This window comes from Rhinopithecus roxellana, chromosome 5 (genome assembly GCF_007565055.1).
Source record: "Rhinopithecus roxellana isolate Shanxi Qingling chromosome 5, ASM756505v1, whole genome shotgun sequence".
Taxonomy (NCBI): Eukaryota; Metazoa; Chordata; class Mammalia; order Primates; family Cercopithecidae; genus Rhinopithecus; species Rhinopithecus roxellana.
The window spans coordinates 134,344,756-134,362,650 of record NC_044553.1 but is presented as its reverse complement, the minus strand read 5'-3'; the positions used below and the strand labels follow the sequence as shown (position 1 = coordinate 134,362,650).

Genomic DNA, 17,895 nt, shown 5'->3' with positions numbered 1-17,895 from the left:
GGCAGGAGGATGGCTTGAGCTTATGAGTTCAAGGTTACAGTGAGCTATGAACACATCACTTCACTCTAGCCTGAGTGACAGATCAAGAACCTGTCTCTAGGAAACAACAACAACAACAACAACAAAAGGCAACAACATGAGAGTTTTGTTCCTTTCAAATACTGCATCTGAAAAATCATCTAAAATTCCCTTAAACTTGTCATTAAAACCAACTTTTTATTAATGATCCTCACAGAAGCAGATAATGTTTTGACTTCTGCCCATCGTGCAAAACACACAAAATTAGGATTCAGACAAGCCATCTGTGTAGCCAGCTGGGAAAAATCAGAATCTTAAAATAAATAAAAACTGTTTAACTCAGCTTTAGTTATTACTTTTTTTTTTTTAGTAGAGACCGGGTTTCACCGTGTTAGCCAGGATGGTCTCGATCTCCTGACCTTGTGATCTGCCTGTCTTGGCCTCCCAGAGTGCTGGGATTACAGGCGTGAGCCACCGCTCCCGGTCTAGTTATTACTTTTGAGCAGATCAAATACATGAGCTCAAGGATCATCCTCAAAGTAAGTCGTGTTTCAGAGTTTTTCAACACTGATTACAAAACCTGATTTTTGAAACTAGATAATTTCTTTGAAAGATAATAGATTTTTCTTAACTTATGACATTATACACTGTGCCGCATATAAAGAAACTTTAAGTTTTAAGATTCAAAATACACTCATTTCCAAGGCTATCCTCTGGAACTGGTTAATACAGAAAGCAAGCAGAATACATTGAGTAATAATTCCTTAAACATGCACATACAGCACCTTAAAATGAGGAGCACAATTTACAACCCTGTGTTGGAAAGTATTTGTGTGCTTAATATTCTGTTCTCTCAGGCAACTAACTTTCTCCCCATTTATTACAGGTAGATGTTGCATTCTTGGGTAATCCCTGTTGAAAGTATTCAAAATGGGTAGAAAAGCATGCCCAAGAAGATAATAAATATTCACGGTATACTGTTTCATAAATAAGCATCTCAGACTGACTCAGGTCTATCACTGAAAAACAAGAGATTATAACCCAGGGCAGAAAAAATCTGAAAGTCTGGGATTCTAGTCCTGGCTTAGTTCTGTGATTTGGAGCAAGTCACTCAACTCTGTGACTGTTTTCATCTCCTTAAAATGGCATGACTTTGTAGAGATGTTTGAAATGTAAATAATGTTGTATATAAAAATTATTTTTAATCATAGGTAGAAAGGTGGACTATCAGGCAATAAGTTATATAGAAAAAATGTGGGAACACCTTGGCCACCTGACCTTTGGCAGTTTTCACTAATAGGCCATGATCATGGGACCAATCACTGCATGAGTCATACAGCTTGACACAAACAAAAAATTATGTCCACAGATTTCTCTCAAACCCAACCAAGTATGTTAAAAATATATGCCACAGGTCACTATGGTGACAATGCACATGACAACAAAATCTAACCTCATCACTAAAACAATTCAGCGGTACCAATTTATATTCAACAGACATATTTTCTATACTTCTGTGGGTACAGCCCACAGGGAAAGGAAGTGCAGCCTGGGAAATCCCTGTAAGCACACTGCTGCATGAGAGCCACGGGTGACTCTGAGGTCTGCTGGGCCAGTTTCAGCATTCTCCCGTCCCATCATCTCCACTCCTGTTAAGCACACACACTGCTGCATGAGAACCAGAGGCAACTCAGGGGCATGCTGGGCCGGCTTCAGCACTCTCCCACACTGCTGCATGAGAACCAAGAGTGGAACACCCCTGTAAGCACACACACTGCTGCATGAGAACCAAGGGCGACTCAGAGGCATGCTGGGCTGGTTTCAACACTTTCCCGTCCCATCATCTCCACCTGCTCTCCCTCTACCATATTCCTGATTTGAACAACTGACATGTTCTCAATCTTAAAGTGCCATGTAAACTTAGCTTCAAGTCCCCTTTTCCAACTAGATTCATGCCCACCCACCTCCCCACTTCATCGATAAAGAAATCTGGAGTTTCCATTGATAAGGACTATAATTGTTAAAAGGGAGTACGATAAAGCAACCCATCATTACACTTTGTATGGGAAACAGAGGCAATCGCATTTTGGGGGAAGGAGGTGCTGCCCCATCCAGCACCTGTTTAAGACAGAAAATAAGCAGGTGCATGAGTGGGAGGCCCCCTACAATGTGACCACAGCAGGCAGCAATTCACCAAGAGCTTCTGTGTATTTCAGAGTAAATGCACTCATTGGTATTAAAAAAAAGTCCTTCTGTCAGCCAGGCCCCTGAATGAATGACAGACACTCTTGATAATACTTTTTAGAAAGCGTGGCTTCTCTCCAGCAGCTCCAGGCCATCACTTATTTCTCATTTTGACAAAGTAGCATCCAACTTCAGGCACGACTGTATATATAACTCCACATGCAGCTGAGCCATCATAAACACGCCAAATATAAAGGCATGTCAAAAAGACATTTTACCTCCCCAAAGCATGGCCCCAAGAAGCCATTATTATAATAGAGTATGAATTTCTGCTGCAGGTTATTAACCTATAATACTAACAATAAAGTTCTGCTTAGGACATAAAGGCTTACACTGGGACATGAAGTAGTAAGACACAATTCACTGACTATTTTAAATTTGCTGTACACCTAAACCATCTTCTCCATTACACCAAGCTGTGTGTGTGCGTGTGCATGTATACACACGTCCTCTTTCAGTAGAACATAAACTCTGAAGATGAGGTAAAATACAATACAGCTGCTGCTGCTGATGAGCTGTCTGAGTTTCTGCAGACAATCTGCAAAAAAATGGAAGTTCTCAAGGCCCAGTTGCTGGTGTCTCTTTTGAGGCTCCAAAATGAGAACCTCGTTGATTTATCTTATTGGCACTCTGCGTGAATCAAGAGTAGGCTCAAAGGCAAGCCTTATCTCCTGCAAACAATTCCATACAGGCCTCAACTCAGTATTTAAATTTGTTTGAAACTGGCTACAAATTTGGAACTTCCTCAAATGATATTAAAAGCTCTACACAAAACGTATGCAGAAGCAGTTACTGGTTTTTCAAGAACAAAGACAACTGCAAAAAAGCAACAGCTCTGTAAATGGAGCTGTAGTAAATGTTGAGACAGCAATAACAAGGTAACAAATAGAGCAGAGGATGACCTTTTTGTAAAAAATTGCTGCCTCAATATTTTACTATTAAAAAAAAAAAGACTCCCACAACATGATCTTCTGAGAGAGAGTCCACTGCTGTGTTTCAAAGAGGAGTTGGTTCTGGTGGTGAAAGGACTGGGAATGTCGATTAAGATATGCAAGACTATCTAACACAAAGTCCAACATTTGCTTCAGCAACACCCAGTCAGCTCCTGCAGGGCGAAGTCTTGCTCTCTAGCTGTATCCAGGGCTCTTTTCTTGTGGCATTTTAAAAAATGTAGTAGTTGCATCTGTGGCTTTCTCTGCTGCAGAGGTCCTGACCAACCACTCAGAGCTGGGTGATTTGGGGGTTTGTGACGCTGGTGTGGTTGGCTCCACTGCATCCATGTGAACTAGTAAGGTTACAATAGAGGGGAGCAAAAACATCAAGGGGAGATAAATTAGAATAAGACAAATTAGAATGAGAGACACTTAGAAACAAAATTTTCTTAATCCTTATACTTCATGTCCTAGTAACCTAAGGAGTGGCCACATAAGGTATCTCTTTTTCTCTACAAAAAAGTAAAGACAAGATTTAAGTAAGATAGTATTTCCTAATCTGAGAAAATGGGTTCAATTGAACAAATAAATAAATTCAGTAGCACGCATTCATAATGTAGTAAAAATCACTTATAAAGTACTTACGTGCCTATTGCTTAAACAATGAATACTCATGATCTTAATTGTTAATACAAACCCTTACTCATAGATACTCGTAGAGATGACTCATAGTGATCTCCACTTTCTAGATCAGGGAACTGAGGTATAGAGAGATCAGACAAATTGTTCAGGGATAAAACAGAGCTGGTTAAATATCAAGATTCAAACACAGATACTGGACTCTAAACCCCACGCTCTTCCTGCCACAACCCATGCCTCCGACAGGGCAGTGTTACCAATAAATATATACCATACAACAAGGAAAATGGCAGAAAAAGAGCACAATCAGGCCCAATATTTTTCAATAAGATCACTAAAGACATTCTGGACAGGAGACATGGCTTGTGCAGGGCTGTCCTGTATACTTCAGAACACTCACCGATCTGGATCCTATCTGCCGAATGCCAGGAACATTCCCCAGTCATTGTGACAAACAAACATTTACTTCACATTTCCAAACACCCCTGAGTGGAGTGGCACAAACCATCATTTCCACCCACTCTGCTAAGAACAAATATATACTAAAATATGGCAAAACCTAGGAAAGTTTGGATTTTACCCTGTCACCCAATAATTCCACTCCCAGAAATGTAACCTAGAACAGTAATTTTCAAATTGTGGGTCAAAAAATCAATTTAGTGGGTCATGACCATTACTCTTTTTTCTCAATGAAAAAAATAGAAAGTATCAGCATGCACCCAGGATTTATTTCAGATTTACACGTGCAACCAACACACATATTCAAACATGAATTTCTTATTGTGGGCTAATGTAAAAATATCTTGAAAGCTGTTACTCCAGATACAAGAGTTTCTTGAGGGCAAAAGCTTTCAAACATTTTGGAACTTCACCAGAGCAGGAGGAAATACATTTGACAACTCAAATCTCTCTCTCTCTCTTTTTTTCTCTCATACACACACACACTCACAACAAACTCAGGCACACATACTCACTCATATTTAACTGGTAATAAATTTCAAAAAACTATACCTACATGGTCACCAAACTGCAGTGAAAAAAGCACTACCCTAGAAAAACTTTTTTTTTTTTTGCTATTTTTTATTACAGTAAAATATATATAAAATTTGCTGTCTTACCCATTTTTAAGTGTACAGTTCAGTCGCATTAAGTACATTCACACTGCTGTGTAACTATCACAACTATTTATCACCAGGACTTTTTCATCATCTCAAATGGAAACTCCATACCCATTAAACAATAACTCTCCCCATTTCCCTCTTTCCCTGGCCCCTGGCAACCACTATTTGTCTTTCTGTTTCTATGAATTTGACTATTCTAGGCAGCTTATAAAAGTGGAATCATATAATATTTCTCCTTTTATGTCTCACTTATTTCACTTAGCAAATGTCTTCATCCAATTTGTAGCTTGTAGCAGTTTCATTCTGAATAAGAAAGACTTTCAAGCTACATAATATTCCATTGTATGTATACAGCACATTTTGTCCATCCAGCAATGGACATGTGAGTTGTTTCCATCTTGCCGATTGCAAATAATGTTGCTGTAAACAGACGTGTGCAAAAAATCTATTTTGAGTCTCTGCTTTTCATTCTTTTGGGTATATGCACAGAAACAGAATTGCTGGATCATATGGTAGTTTTATGTTTAATTTTTTGAGGAATTTTTTTTTACATACTGTTTTCCACAGCAATGCACAATTTTACCTTCCCACAAGTACTGCACAAGGGTTCCAATTTCTCCACATCCTCACCAACACCTGATGCTCTCTGTTTTTGATACAGCCATCCTAACGAGCGGGAAGTGGCCTCCAAGAATGTTTGCACTTGTTCTCTCAGAGAACAGTGCAGTATTTTCCATAATAGCATAAAACAGGAATACGGTCCAAATGTCCATCAAGAACATTTAATTATAGTATATTAATCATATTCATACAATGGAATACCATATACATGGCAGCTGAAAAATAGATTTTGGCAGGACAAAGCATGACTGAATCTCAAAAACAGAACCGGGTGAAAGCTGCAACATAAAATATGACATACTTTGATTCCATATATACAAGGGTTCAAAAACACAAAACTAGACAATATATTGCTTGAAGATACATATGTCTGCTAAAACTACTTGAAAAAAAAAAAAAGAATGACAAACGATAAAAAACAATCAGAATAACTTTTACCTCTGAGGAGAGCAGGGAGAAGACTTTTAAAGAAGATTTTAACTTTTTAAAAAAGAAAATTTTAACTTTTTCTTAAAGTGAATGGTAGGTACATGGATATTTGCTGTATTTTCTTTACTCCTTACATATCTGCTATAAACGTTCTTTTATACCCATTCAATATTTACTAAGAAACATGTTTAATTTTAAAAAACATTTAAACTTTAAAAAGACACAGTGGGCAGTAAGAATTTGCCCTATGACTCCCGAGAAAAGGGACATCCTAAAATGGAACTACTGAATCCAACCATGTGGTTAGAGTACATCAGGAATCACTCTGTTTCAACTTTAAGATTCTAATAATTTATTCTTACAACAAATAACTAGTGGGTTTGTTCCATGGGCTAGGTATTCATTTAGATGCTAGGAGTGCAGTAGTGAGCAAAACAGATAAGCAGTTCTGCTCTTGTGAATGCATCTGACAATCCATTTGACAATTCACATCTCTCTCTCTCTTTCTTTCTCTTATGTCACTGACCTAGTATTTGAAACCTGATGTAACTAATTAGCAGATTAACTATTAGGTATCCTTCTGAATGATACTCTAAGCACACATATCCTATCCCAGAAAGAGAAAGGTCAGAAAAAGTTTTGGGGATAGCTAAAATATACTCACACAAATAGCTGGGTTCTCAACAGAATTTCTGATCACCTCAAATCCGCTTTATCAAAAGCCATGTGTTTACTTTTTGAAGGATTGGACTCTGCATGCCGATGGCTCTGATCTACCATTCTGATGAAGAAAATCATTTCAAGAAAACGAAGTCTGGTTTTCATCTGGGTTTATTATGTTTTTTACAGCTACTTAGTCTCAAATTTTGGAGAAGATAATCCATTTTTTTTTTCTTTTCTGAGTACATTCTTTAAGAGCATATTCAGCTAGTTCACTTCAGCATGAGGGAGACACTTGCGGGAAAATCCCTGTTCTGGTGTATCAAGTCTCAGAAGCAGGTTAGCATGCTTGCTCACTAAGATCCAGGATGTGGTTCCGTGCACTAGACATCTGCAGGCTAGAAAGCCATAAGGAGGGGAGAATGAAGATACAAAGAAAATAAAGGTGCTACACTTTCAAAATGGGTCTATTTAACAACCCTATGGTCATTTACGGTCTTTTTCCTTGGCCTTTTGTTACTATTACTACAAAAAGACAAGGAAGACATACTGTTTCTTCCTGCTCTTCACCTCTCTACCCTTATTAATATCTTTAAATTCAGTCAATTTCAACTCAAAACTTTCTACCAGTGGGGGAGGGGAAAAAGGGAAAAGATTTGTGGCTGCATGTTTAAGAAAGAAGCTGAATTCATCACAGTGACAGGGGAGAGTGTTGGCAGAGATCTGAGCTATTTATTCTTTTAGGAAAATCCTATAAAGAATGACACAAGGAAGCCTCTATCTGCAGTCTTGTTCATCACACTGGTGAGGAGTCCGATAACAGATGTATGCAGTAGCGTGATTTAGTGCCAGAAGCTGGCCCCTGATGTGTATTAATACAGCGGCAAAGCGGAACGCACCTCTCTTCATCACTCATTCCTATAAAAGAGGTGGAATCCGAGATGGCCCGATGTTAGGCAGAGCAAGCCCATTTGTTCTACTGACTGATGGCACAGACTCAGGCTATGTCCTTCACCTCCATGGGGCACTCAGGTTGTGGGTAGAAAAAAAAGAAAATGCTCAGTGAAGCAGGGCTTAGCCAACAAGTGAGAGGAGAGGAGCTGGGCTCAGGAGGGGAAATGTTTAATGCTCAAGTCTTGTTTAACACCCAACCCCACACACGTACATTTCCCAACCTGAATATGGAATAAGGATTTTCAACTCTTCCCAATGGTTCGTTCCTCTCTTATAAGCAATTAAAAGCTAAAACTAGAAGCTAGATATTAAGGAGAAAAAAAAAGAACAGAAAGATAAAAGAAGGGTGGGTTTCTTTTAATGCTTCCAATACCACAGACTGAATGAGGATCTGAGTTTTGATGTGGGGTCACAGTCTGGACTTGATCCTGTTGTATACAAAAAGAAGAACACCTGCAGTGCTCGAGAGGACAGCTCTAGAGTCACAGGGAAACTGGTCTGATCTTGGCTCTGCAATTTATCAACCACGTGGCCTCAGGGAAGTGATTTAAGCCTTGGTTTTCTCATGTGTAAATTGGGAATAAAAACAGCGTCTACCTTACAAGGCTGTTGCAAAGATTAGGTGAAATAATGTTTACAAAGTGTTCAGCTCAGGGCCTGGCCATGTGGAAAGCACTAAAAAAAATAAATAAATAAATAAAGTACTATAATCATCAGACCTGTGATGAAGACTGTCCAGTATGAACCACCATCAAGCAGACATCACAAACAGAAGCTCAAAGAGGACAATTTCACAGTTCACCAAAACTTACTAAGTCAAGGTAGAGGATAGGGCTCCCTCCCCATCTGTCTGAGGTTTACTCTCTATTCAGCTATCAACTGCTCTGATCTATACAATAGGTAGCATTTTCTAAAGAAAATAAAATATTCAATGACATATTCAATATCCAGTTTTCTCACTGAAATATTAATAAATACATAACTCTCCCCTTTTTTTCATTGAAGGATAACATACACACAGTGAAGGACATCAATCCTAAGTGCACAGCTCCAGATTCTACCTATGTAAGCAGCCATACACCACACCAAGTTCATCATATGGAGCACTGCCAACAGCCCCGAAGGCTTCTTTGTGCCCTCTCTTGGTCACTGCCCCCCTCCTCCCACCAAAGATAAGCACTATTTTGGCTTCTACCAATTAGTGTTAGTTTTGTTTAAAAAAAAAAAAAAAATGAAAAGTTTTAGCCTAAAAAATTGTTTTTAATTAGGAATGTCATGACCAGTAAAATATTAGCAGTCCACTTATAAAAGCAGTGAGAATGTACTGTACGGTATGCAAAATAAGAAAGTAAATAACCCCGTGTGACTGCCTGACTGCTGACTGAACTGCCACCTCACTTGGACTTTCATTAACATGGACCTAATTTCCTGTCTGTGCTAAAACAAAAGCTCAGATGACTGGAGATTGCTGATAGTGGAATATAGGGTTTCAAACTCTAGACAGTCATGTAACAGTGAAAAAGCACAGACTTCAGAATCAGCGAGAACTAGGCTAATTATTTCTTGTAGTCTCAGTTTTCCCATGTAAAGTGGGAATAAAATGATCTACACTATCACAAACATTACATGAAAAGGTATACGAAACACATAATTTAGTGCCTGACACACGGTACATGCTCAATAAATGATAACTGCATGTAATCACCTGCACTGGGGCTAGACAAAGATGCTGTGGCCACTGGTTTCCGCTTCCTCTTGATGTCACGTGAACATGGTGGTCCCCAATGTACATTTGCCTGTCTGCAGATTAAGAAGAGAAAAAAGGTTTGAACTTTTTAATTCTTATTGTAAGACATTACATGTAGCCCAGTTTAAATCCTTAACCCATTACAGACATAAATAAAATGGGCACCATCTTTTGCCATTAAGCATTGGGACAACATTATTCAGAATTAATAATAACTCACTCTTTATCCACAATATACACCCATTCTAAACTTTTTACCTGATTTCAGCGTAGGAGATATTCAAGACTAATTTCAATAAATATGTGTTGCATTACATGCTTATTTTTATACAATTATTTTTCATAAAAACTACAACCACAATTGTTCTAAACTCACTAATGAAATACTTACTCCCAAGAGGTAATACATTGAAAAGTTTAATGCTGCATGAACACAGATATTTGCACAGAATTTTAATAGGAAGTTTAACCTCCTGCCATGTAAATCTGAATTTTTAATACTGTCTACATCACAAGTTAAGTAAGTTTGGCTTCTGTGACTTCTAAAAATACTAATTATGTTTTTTATTTTACAGGCAAAAAAAGAAAATAAAAATATTTTCTTTTTTTTTTTTTTCTAATTATGTGACAATATGTTCCTTCATCTGAATATTCAGCTTATTTTAAAAGCAAATGATTCTGTGAAAGACAATGGGCTTAACACTGAACTAGCTGGTATGCTATTTTAGTTCACCACTGTTCCCCAAGAATGTATTGTACTGTATGCAAATTAAGAAGTAAAATAAAAATCTTTATGTATGTTACAAAGTGTTTAGCTCAGGGCCTGGCCATGCAGAAAGCACTAAAAAAACTCTTTATGTATGTAAAGATTTTGTCCCTCTCAAACTGGACAGATCCTGCCCCTGATTAAAGACCAAAATGAGTCTCACCTTTACACAAAGTGTTCCCTTGAACATGTGGGGCCTCATCTACCATGAAGCAATGTTTAACTGGTGTGCATATATCTTGCTTCTCTGATGAAACAAGAAGGCTTAATCTCTTTAAGAACAGGGATCTAGAGAACAAACTTTATTTACACTTCTTTGATAATTTTCCAATGATCTACCAACTTTGGCTCAAGGCACACAGGCGATCCTCATTAGCTGTTGATTAAAACTGCTATGAATGAATACAAATTCTAAAAATCAAATGGCCAACTGAACACTTAAAAATGGTTAAAATAGTAAATTTTATATTATGTACATTTCACAATTTTAAAAAACTAGCCAAAGTAAATAACATATAAAATTATACCAGATAAACTCCTAATCAGTAGTCCCAGCTGAGGATCAAGACCCTTAGTAGTCTTAAAACTGGAACCTCAGACAAACCTAAGAAAACCTGGTTAGCAAGGCAACAAGACAGCTGTTGAATGGACAAATTTTTTGACTCAGAAAGCCCCCAAAATAACTTGCACAGTTGAAAGGGGTGCATGCACGCACCGCGCGCGCGCACACACACACACACTTTCACTTCTCTAAATAGCAAAAGTTTAAGAGTCAATTCAATTTATAAATAGGAAAACATAAGAATTTGACTAAAATCCTAAGAAACTAGGAATGTGAAGAATGTTACAGGCTGAGATTTATAATACAAAGCCAGTGGTTTGGAAAATTCCATCCAAAGCGCCTTTTATTGATCACTCTGTCCTGTACAGAAAATTAAGTCAAATACCTCATGAATAATTAATTCTGAAAGCCCAAATAGTTAATTCTAAACAGCTAATTATAAATGTGTAAAGTAGAGAAAACACTTCCTTTTTCATACCTTGCATAAATCCTGGGAATAAGTCTAGGCAGCATGCTGATTTAATAACAAATTAACATAGATGACAACATCAAAGGCAGACAGGACTTCAGTCTGAATGGAGTGGTGGTAATTCCCTTTGAAGTCCAGACACAAGCAGAAAATAAAGTTGACATGACAAAATTGTTTTTCTCCTCAAAACAGAGAAATGTGGAACACATACAGCATCCATCTTTTCCACAAACGTGGGACTTGAGTACAGACCTAAACTGAGACTATCCAAGCACTCTGATCTTATTCAATCATCCTTATCCTCAGGCATGATTCAGAAGGAGAAACAAAGTCAAACAAAGGCTAACAGTGTATAGTCATACTTCTTTCCTCTTTATCTGAAGCTCATTAAAGGAACCTCCAAAGCTTTTCAGAAAAAATGTTGACACCATTGCTTCAAGCTAAACCATGTTACTGTTAGACATCAGGATGGTGACGCTCTACAGCAGTGGCGAGAGGAAGACAGGCAGAGAAAGAGGCACAGGGAGCTTCTGGGGTTCTTTCTGATAATGCTCTTTGTCTTCATCTGGATGCTTGTTACTTGACTGTAACTTTATGACTGTTCATTGAGTGTATATTTCTTTGTACTCTTCCCTGTATGTTTATCCTTCAATAAAAAGTTAATTAAAAACACTGCCTCTTCAAGATCACAGTTTACAATATGCTGAGTTTCATGAGATAGATGCAAAATGAGAAGCATAAGTACTCAAGAAGTATATTAAGATATTAATTCTTGGAGTATCAACTTGAGCTACACAAATACTGCCTTTTATTTGCCCCCATCCATCATTTTTACCATTTTGTATGTTTGACATATGTCGGTAACATGGGAAAAGGCCCATATTATCAACTCTTTTATGGATCTAGTCAGTACTACTTATCTCACACTTTCAAGGAATGATAGTGTCATTTTGGAAGTAAAAAAAAAAAATTATGCACTAAAATGTTTAAGTTTTTAACAACTTTTAATGGAAATGCTTATTTACTTTAGCAAACTGAGAGTAAGTATTACTTACCTATTATTACACACACAGGTTATTACACTGCAACTCTTAGGGTGTTATTGTGGGTTCAATGGCTCAGGCGGTCCTTCCACCACCCTGCTCCTCTAGGCGATATTGTTTAGCCTTCAGGTCAATTGTCTCTACATTAAGTGATCCTTGACTGTTATGCCTCCAGCATATTACTTCTCTCTGTGGTAAATGGTCTACTTCTACCACCCCATTCCTAAATCTAACTGTCGTCTTGAATATCCTAAATCCTTCAGATTTTGTAAATTCCTCTGGTTATAACAGGAAAGAACTGAAGACTTTCTAAGGAAATCAAGTAATGAAGCTTGTTAAGTGAATTATTTTATTGTAAAAGTATGTACTTTTGTGGACTATTTCCTTTCTACTAAGCAGTTTTGCTGCTTCTTTCATTGTTCACTAAATTTTTACTGAGCACCTACTCTTGCCAAGCACTGTACTAAACACTAGGAATATAGTGATAAACAAGAGACAATCTCTGCCTTGATGGATCTTATAGCCAAGTTCTACCTGCAGCTGTGCAGCTTTTCAGGTTACAGAATACAAATAACAAAGAAACTAGGGTATCAATAAAGAGAAGGTATGTTCATTTTTAAAACTCAGTTTAAATGATCCTTCCCTCTTAAAACATTTCTCTTAGGGCCGGGCGCGGTGGCTCAAGCCTGTAATCCCAGCACTTTGGGAGGCCGAGACGGGCGGATCACGAGGTCAGGAGATCGAGACCATCCTGGCTAACACGGTGAAACCCCGTCTCTACTAAAAAATACAAAAACTAGCCGGGCGACGTGGCGGGCGCCTGTAGTCCCAGCTACTCGGGAGGCTGAGGCAGGAGAATGGCGTGAACCCGCGAGGCGGAGCTTGCAGTGAGCTGAGATCCGGCCACTGCACTCCAGCCTGGGCGGCAGAGCGAGACTCCGTCTCAAAAAAAAAAAACAAAAAAACAAACAAACAAAAAAAACATTTCTCTTAAGACACATTTCGAGGTTGGAGAGCTATTTCATAGGAGGTAGAATAACATCATATCTTAGCAGTCAGTATACGAGGACATTTTTCTCTATGTCCCTTCCTAGACAAGATTCGGGGAGGGAAGAAGAAAAACGATCAAACTGTTATAATAGGACAGTAAGACATTTTGCTTCTTTCTTGGTTTTAAGTGAACATTAGTACTGCTAGAGTTCACAGCTTAGGAAAATCTATTTTCTTATGTGAAAGCCCCATCTACTTGGAAAGAACCCTAGAGGACAAAGAAGGAAGAGGACCCAGAACAAGCCTGCTACACAATGGGATACTATTCAGGCATTAAAAAAAAAAAAAGAGTAAATCCAGTCATTCACAGCCACATGGATGGAACCAGAGGATATTAGGTTAAGTGAAAACAAGCCAGGAACAGAAAGTTAAACACCATCAGTTCTCACTCATAAGTGGAAGCTTAAAAAAGTTGATCTCATAGAAGGAAAAAGTAGAACAGAGGATACTTCCGGCTGGGGTATGGGAAGGGAGGGATAGAAAAGGATTTGTTAAAAGATATAAACTTAGAGCTAGATAGGAGGAATAAATTCTAGCTCTACAGTACTGTACGGTGACTACAGTTAACAATTATATATTACACAGTTTCAAATAGCTAGGAGGATATTGAATGCTTCTAACAAAAAGAAATGATAAATGTTTGAGCAGATGTATATGCTAATGACCCTGATTTGATCACTACATATTGTATGTATTGAAATGCCACTGTGTACCCCATAAATACGTACAACCATTATGTGTCAGTTTTTTAAAAATAAAATAAAAATTTAAAAAGAAGAACTAAAAAAAAAGAACAAGTCTGGGGAAAAGAAGAAGGAAGTTGGGTGCTTAGAGCAAGAGGATTTAGAGGCAGGAAACAGAAGCTGTCATGCAGCATGGCACATCCAGAACATTAGCACAGCCCTGCTCAGGAATAAAGAATACTACTACGTGTGGGGCTGGCAGGGCCGCCTGTATTATTTTGGGGAACCTTAGCATGTGGCTAAGGCAACTGCTACAGCTTCGGCTTCCTATCGAAGAGGTAGTTCCAGTTTTTTGTTTATCCCCAAATAATTCCAGATCATCAAGGGTTGCAGACATAAAAAATTAGAGAAGGGAAGGAAAAATAAAGAGGTTGACCACTTCCCCAACCCCATTTTCATTTATGGGTACTTAACAACCACTTGGCTCCTTTTCTTTTTAACGTGTTATTTATTTAATGTGTGTTATTTTACTTTGAAAGCATCACTGTTTACTCTCAAAATGGAAACTAAAAGAGGGACAAAAGCACAAATGCGGTAACAAAAAGGATAAAAGAGTCTAAGTTTCTCTTTCTCATCAACACAGAGACGCTTCCTGCAAGTAGAAAGGGTAAAAGATTAACGAGATACTTCAAAACTATTTTTCAAGAGTAGTATATGGTTGTTCTTGGGTTGCAAACCATGTAATATGCTAGGGGAAGTGATCTTTCAATTAGGCATAGTGTATAAAAGGCTAAGTATTAAGTTAAAGTCTCCACCAAGTTAAAACTTAACTCTCAACTGGAGTGGCAAATGGTTATCAGAATTATATAAGGAGCTTTTACTAAATACACATGTCCCTATCAAGATCCTAATTTAGTAGGCTGGGCAGGAGTGGGAGGAGAATCAGTAACATACTTATTTTTAAATTTTTCCCTGGGTAATTCTGATAAGCACCTACCTACTTTGAAAATTACTGAATTGAAAAATCTACCAAATTCCCAGAGTCAACCTAGTCAATAATACAGATCTAACTATTCAACCTAAAGAATAATAGAATGATTAAATTAATATACACTTAGATAAAAATACTATTCCCCAGTACATACGCAATTAGAGAAAAGACAGGCTATGCCTTTTCTGTTTCATCTGATCAGGGCCTCAGGGACAATCTTCACTCAGGCCAGTAAAACCTGGGGCATATGCTTCTTTCACAGTGTAAGTGTGGGATCAGTACTTCCCCTAAGAGTGTGATAGTTTCCCCACTGTGGTGGCATTTGCCAGGGCAGAGTTGGAAGAAAGAGCACTAAAAGCAAAAAGTACACTCTTTTTAAAAAAATTCTTATCGCAGAAAAAGTCACTAAATTCTTATTACAAGTGTGAAGGTGAATGCTGAAGATTAACAATTAATGGAAAGAGGATTCTTTCTATCCAAGCATAAACACATTTCTGTTTTCTTTTTTACTGCAGGTAACTGAAAGATCAGGTGAGTTGTTAAAACTGCAGTGTTACTTAGGAAACTGGGCAGATCACTATGTCCTTGGGGCAGGAATGTACTTTTAGGGAAAAAAAATACTTTGAGAAATACATGCATGTTTAATAGAACCAATGTTGGCAAAAAAATAACTGAAGTGACTGCTTTAGATTTGGAATAAAGATGTTTAGAGTCACTCCTATGGAGAGCAAACAGTCTGTCTGCCAATGGCAAGCTAGTTTAAGGAATAGTTCACCTTCAAAAATCACTCATTTTTAAAGTTAATGAAAAGTTCATTTTTTTTATATAGAATAAAAATCCTCAAAAAACTGGGTATAGAAGGAACATACCTCAACATAATAAAAGTCATACATGACAGGCCCACAGCTAGTATCATACTGAATGGGGAAAAACTGAAAGTCTCTCTTCTAAGATTAGAAACATGGTAAGGATACCCGCCTTCACCACTGTTATTCAATTTAGGACTGAAAGTCCTAGCTAGAATAATCAGACAAGAAAAAGAACTAAAGGGCATCCAAACTGAAAAGGAAGGAGTCAAAGTATCCTTGTTTGTAGATGATAGGAACTTATATTTGGAAAAACCTAAAGACTGTACCACAAAACTATTAGTAGTGATAAACAAGTTCAGTAAAGTTGCAAGATACAAGATCAACACAAAAAAATCAGTAGCATTTCTATATGCCAAGAGTGAACAATCTGAAAAAGAAATTTAAAAATTAACCCCATTTATAGTAGCCACAAATAAAATTAAATACCTAGAAATTAACTTAAAGAAGTAAAAGATCTCTATAATGAACATATAAAACATGGATAAAAAAATTGAAGACACCAAAAAAATGGAAAGATACTCCACGTTCATGGATTGAAAGAATCAATACTTTTAAAATGTCCATACTACCCAAAACAATCTACAGATTCAATGCAATTCCTATCAAAATACCAATGACATTCTTCACAGAAATAGAAAAAGGAATCCTAAAATTTATATGGAACCACAAGAGACCCAGAATAGCCAAAGCTATCCTAAACAAAAAGAACAAAACTGAAGGAACCACATTACCTGGCTTCAAATTATACTACAAAGCTATAGTAACTGAAATAGCATTGTACTGGCATAAAAACAGACACACAGACCAATGGAACAGAACAGAGAACCCAGAAACAAATCCACACATGCAGAGTGAACTCATTTTCAACAAAGGTGCCAAGAACATACACTGGGGAAAAGACAGTCTCTTCAATAAACGGTGCAGGGAAAACTGGATGTCCATATGCAGAAGAATGAAACTAGACCCCTATCTCTCAGCATATACAAAATCAAATCAAGTAGATTAAAGACTTAAATTTGAAATCTCAAACTATGAAACTACTATAAGAAAACACTGGGAAAAATCTCCAGGACATTGGTCTGGGCAAAAATTTTTTTAGTAATATCCCACAATCACAGCAACCAAGGCAAAAATGGACAAATGGGATCACATTGAGTTAAAAACCTTCTGCACAGCAAAGGAAACAATCAACAAAGTGAACAGACAACCCACAGAATGGGAGAAAATACCTGCAAACTACCCATCTGACAAAGCGTTAATAATGAGAATATATAAGGAGCTCAAACAACTCTATAGAAAAAAAATCTAATAATTCAATCAAAAAATGGGCAAAAGATTTGAACAGATATTTCTCAAAAGACATATAAGTGGCAAACAGGCATATGAAAAGGTGCTCAATATCACTGATCATCAGAGAAATGCAAATCAAAACTACAATGAGATATCATCTCACCCCAGTTAAATTGGTTTACATCCAAAATAGAACTAATAATGCTGGTGAGGATGCGGTGAAAAGGTAACCTTCGTACGCTGTTGGTGGGAATGTAAATTAGTACAACCACTATGGAGAACAGTTTGGAGGTTCCTCAAAAAAACTAAAAATAGAGTCTTTTTTGACTCTATTTTATGATCCAGCAATCCCACTACTGGGTAAATACCCAAAAGAAAGGAAATCAGTATATCAAAGAGATATCTGTACCCACAAGTTTGCTGCAGCCCTGTTCACAATAGCCAACATCTGGAAGCAACCTAAGTGTCCATCAACTGATGAACGGATAAAGAAAATGTGGTGCATATACACAATGCAGTACTATTCAGCCATAAAAAAGAATGAGATCCTGTTATTTGCAACAACATGGGCGAAAATGGAGATAATTATAATAAGCAAAATAGACCAGGCACAGAAAGTCAAAAATTACATGTTCTCACTTATTTGTGGGATCTAAAAATCAAAACAATTGAACTAATGGAGATAGAGAGTAGAAGGATGGTTACCAGAGGCTGGGAAGGGTAATGAGGGTGGTGAGGAATGTGGATGGTTAATATGTACAAAAAAAAGTGAAAGAATGAATAAGATCTACTATTTGATAGCACAAC

General features: G+C 37.5%; 1 protein-coding gene across 5 annotated transcripts in view; it reads right to left on the bottom strand.

Annotated features, from left to right (window-relative positions):
• Positions 1–2,023: 2,023 nt before the first annotated feature.
• The window catches only part of GPATCH2L (G-patch domain containing 2 like), a 52,193-nt gene continuing 36,321 nt past the window's right edge, over positions 2,024–17,895 (bottom strand). For 2 of the 5 annotated variants that reach the window (XM_010382691.2, XM_010382690.2), the window contains exons 9-10: positions 9,324–9,418; positions 2,024–3,547 (exon numbers count right to left, since the gene is read on the bottom strand). In XM_010382691.2, coding sequence (XP_010380993.1) covers positions 3,390–3,547; positions 9,324–9,418 — 253 coding nt within the window. In that variant the 3' untranslated portion in view covers positions 2,024–3,389. Of the gene's footprint in view, positions 3,548–5,714; positions 6,786–6,819; positions 7,063–9,323; positions 9,419–17,895 lie in introns of those variants that run through there. The other 3 variants (XR_004057266.1, XM_030930326.1, XM_010382692.2) reach the window with 3 other exon arrangements.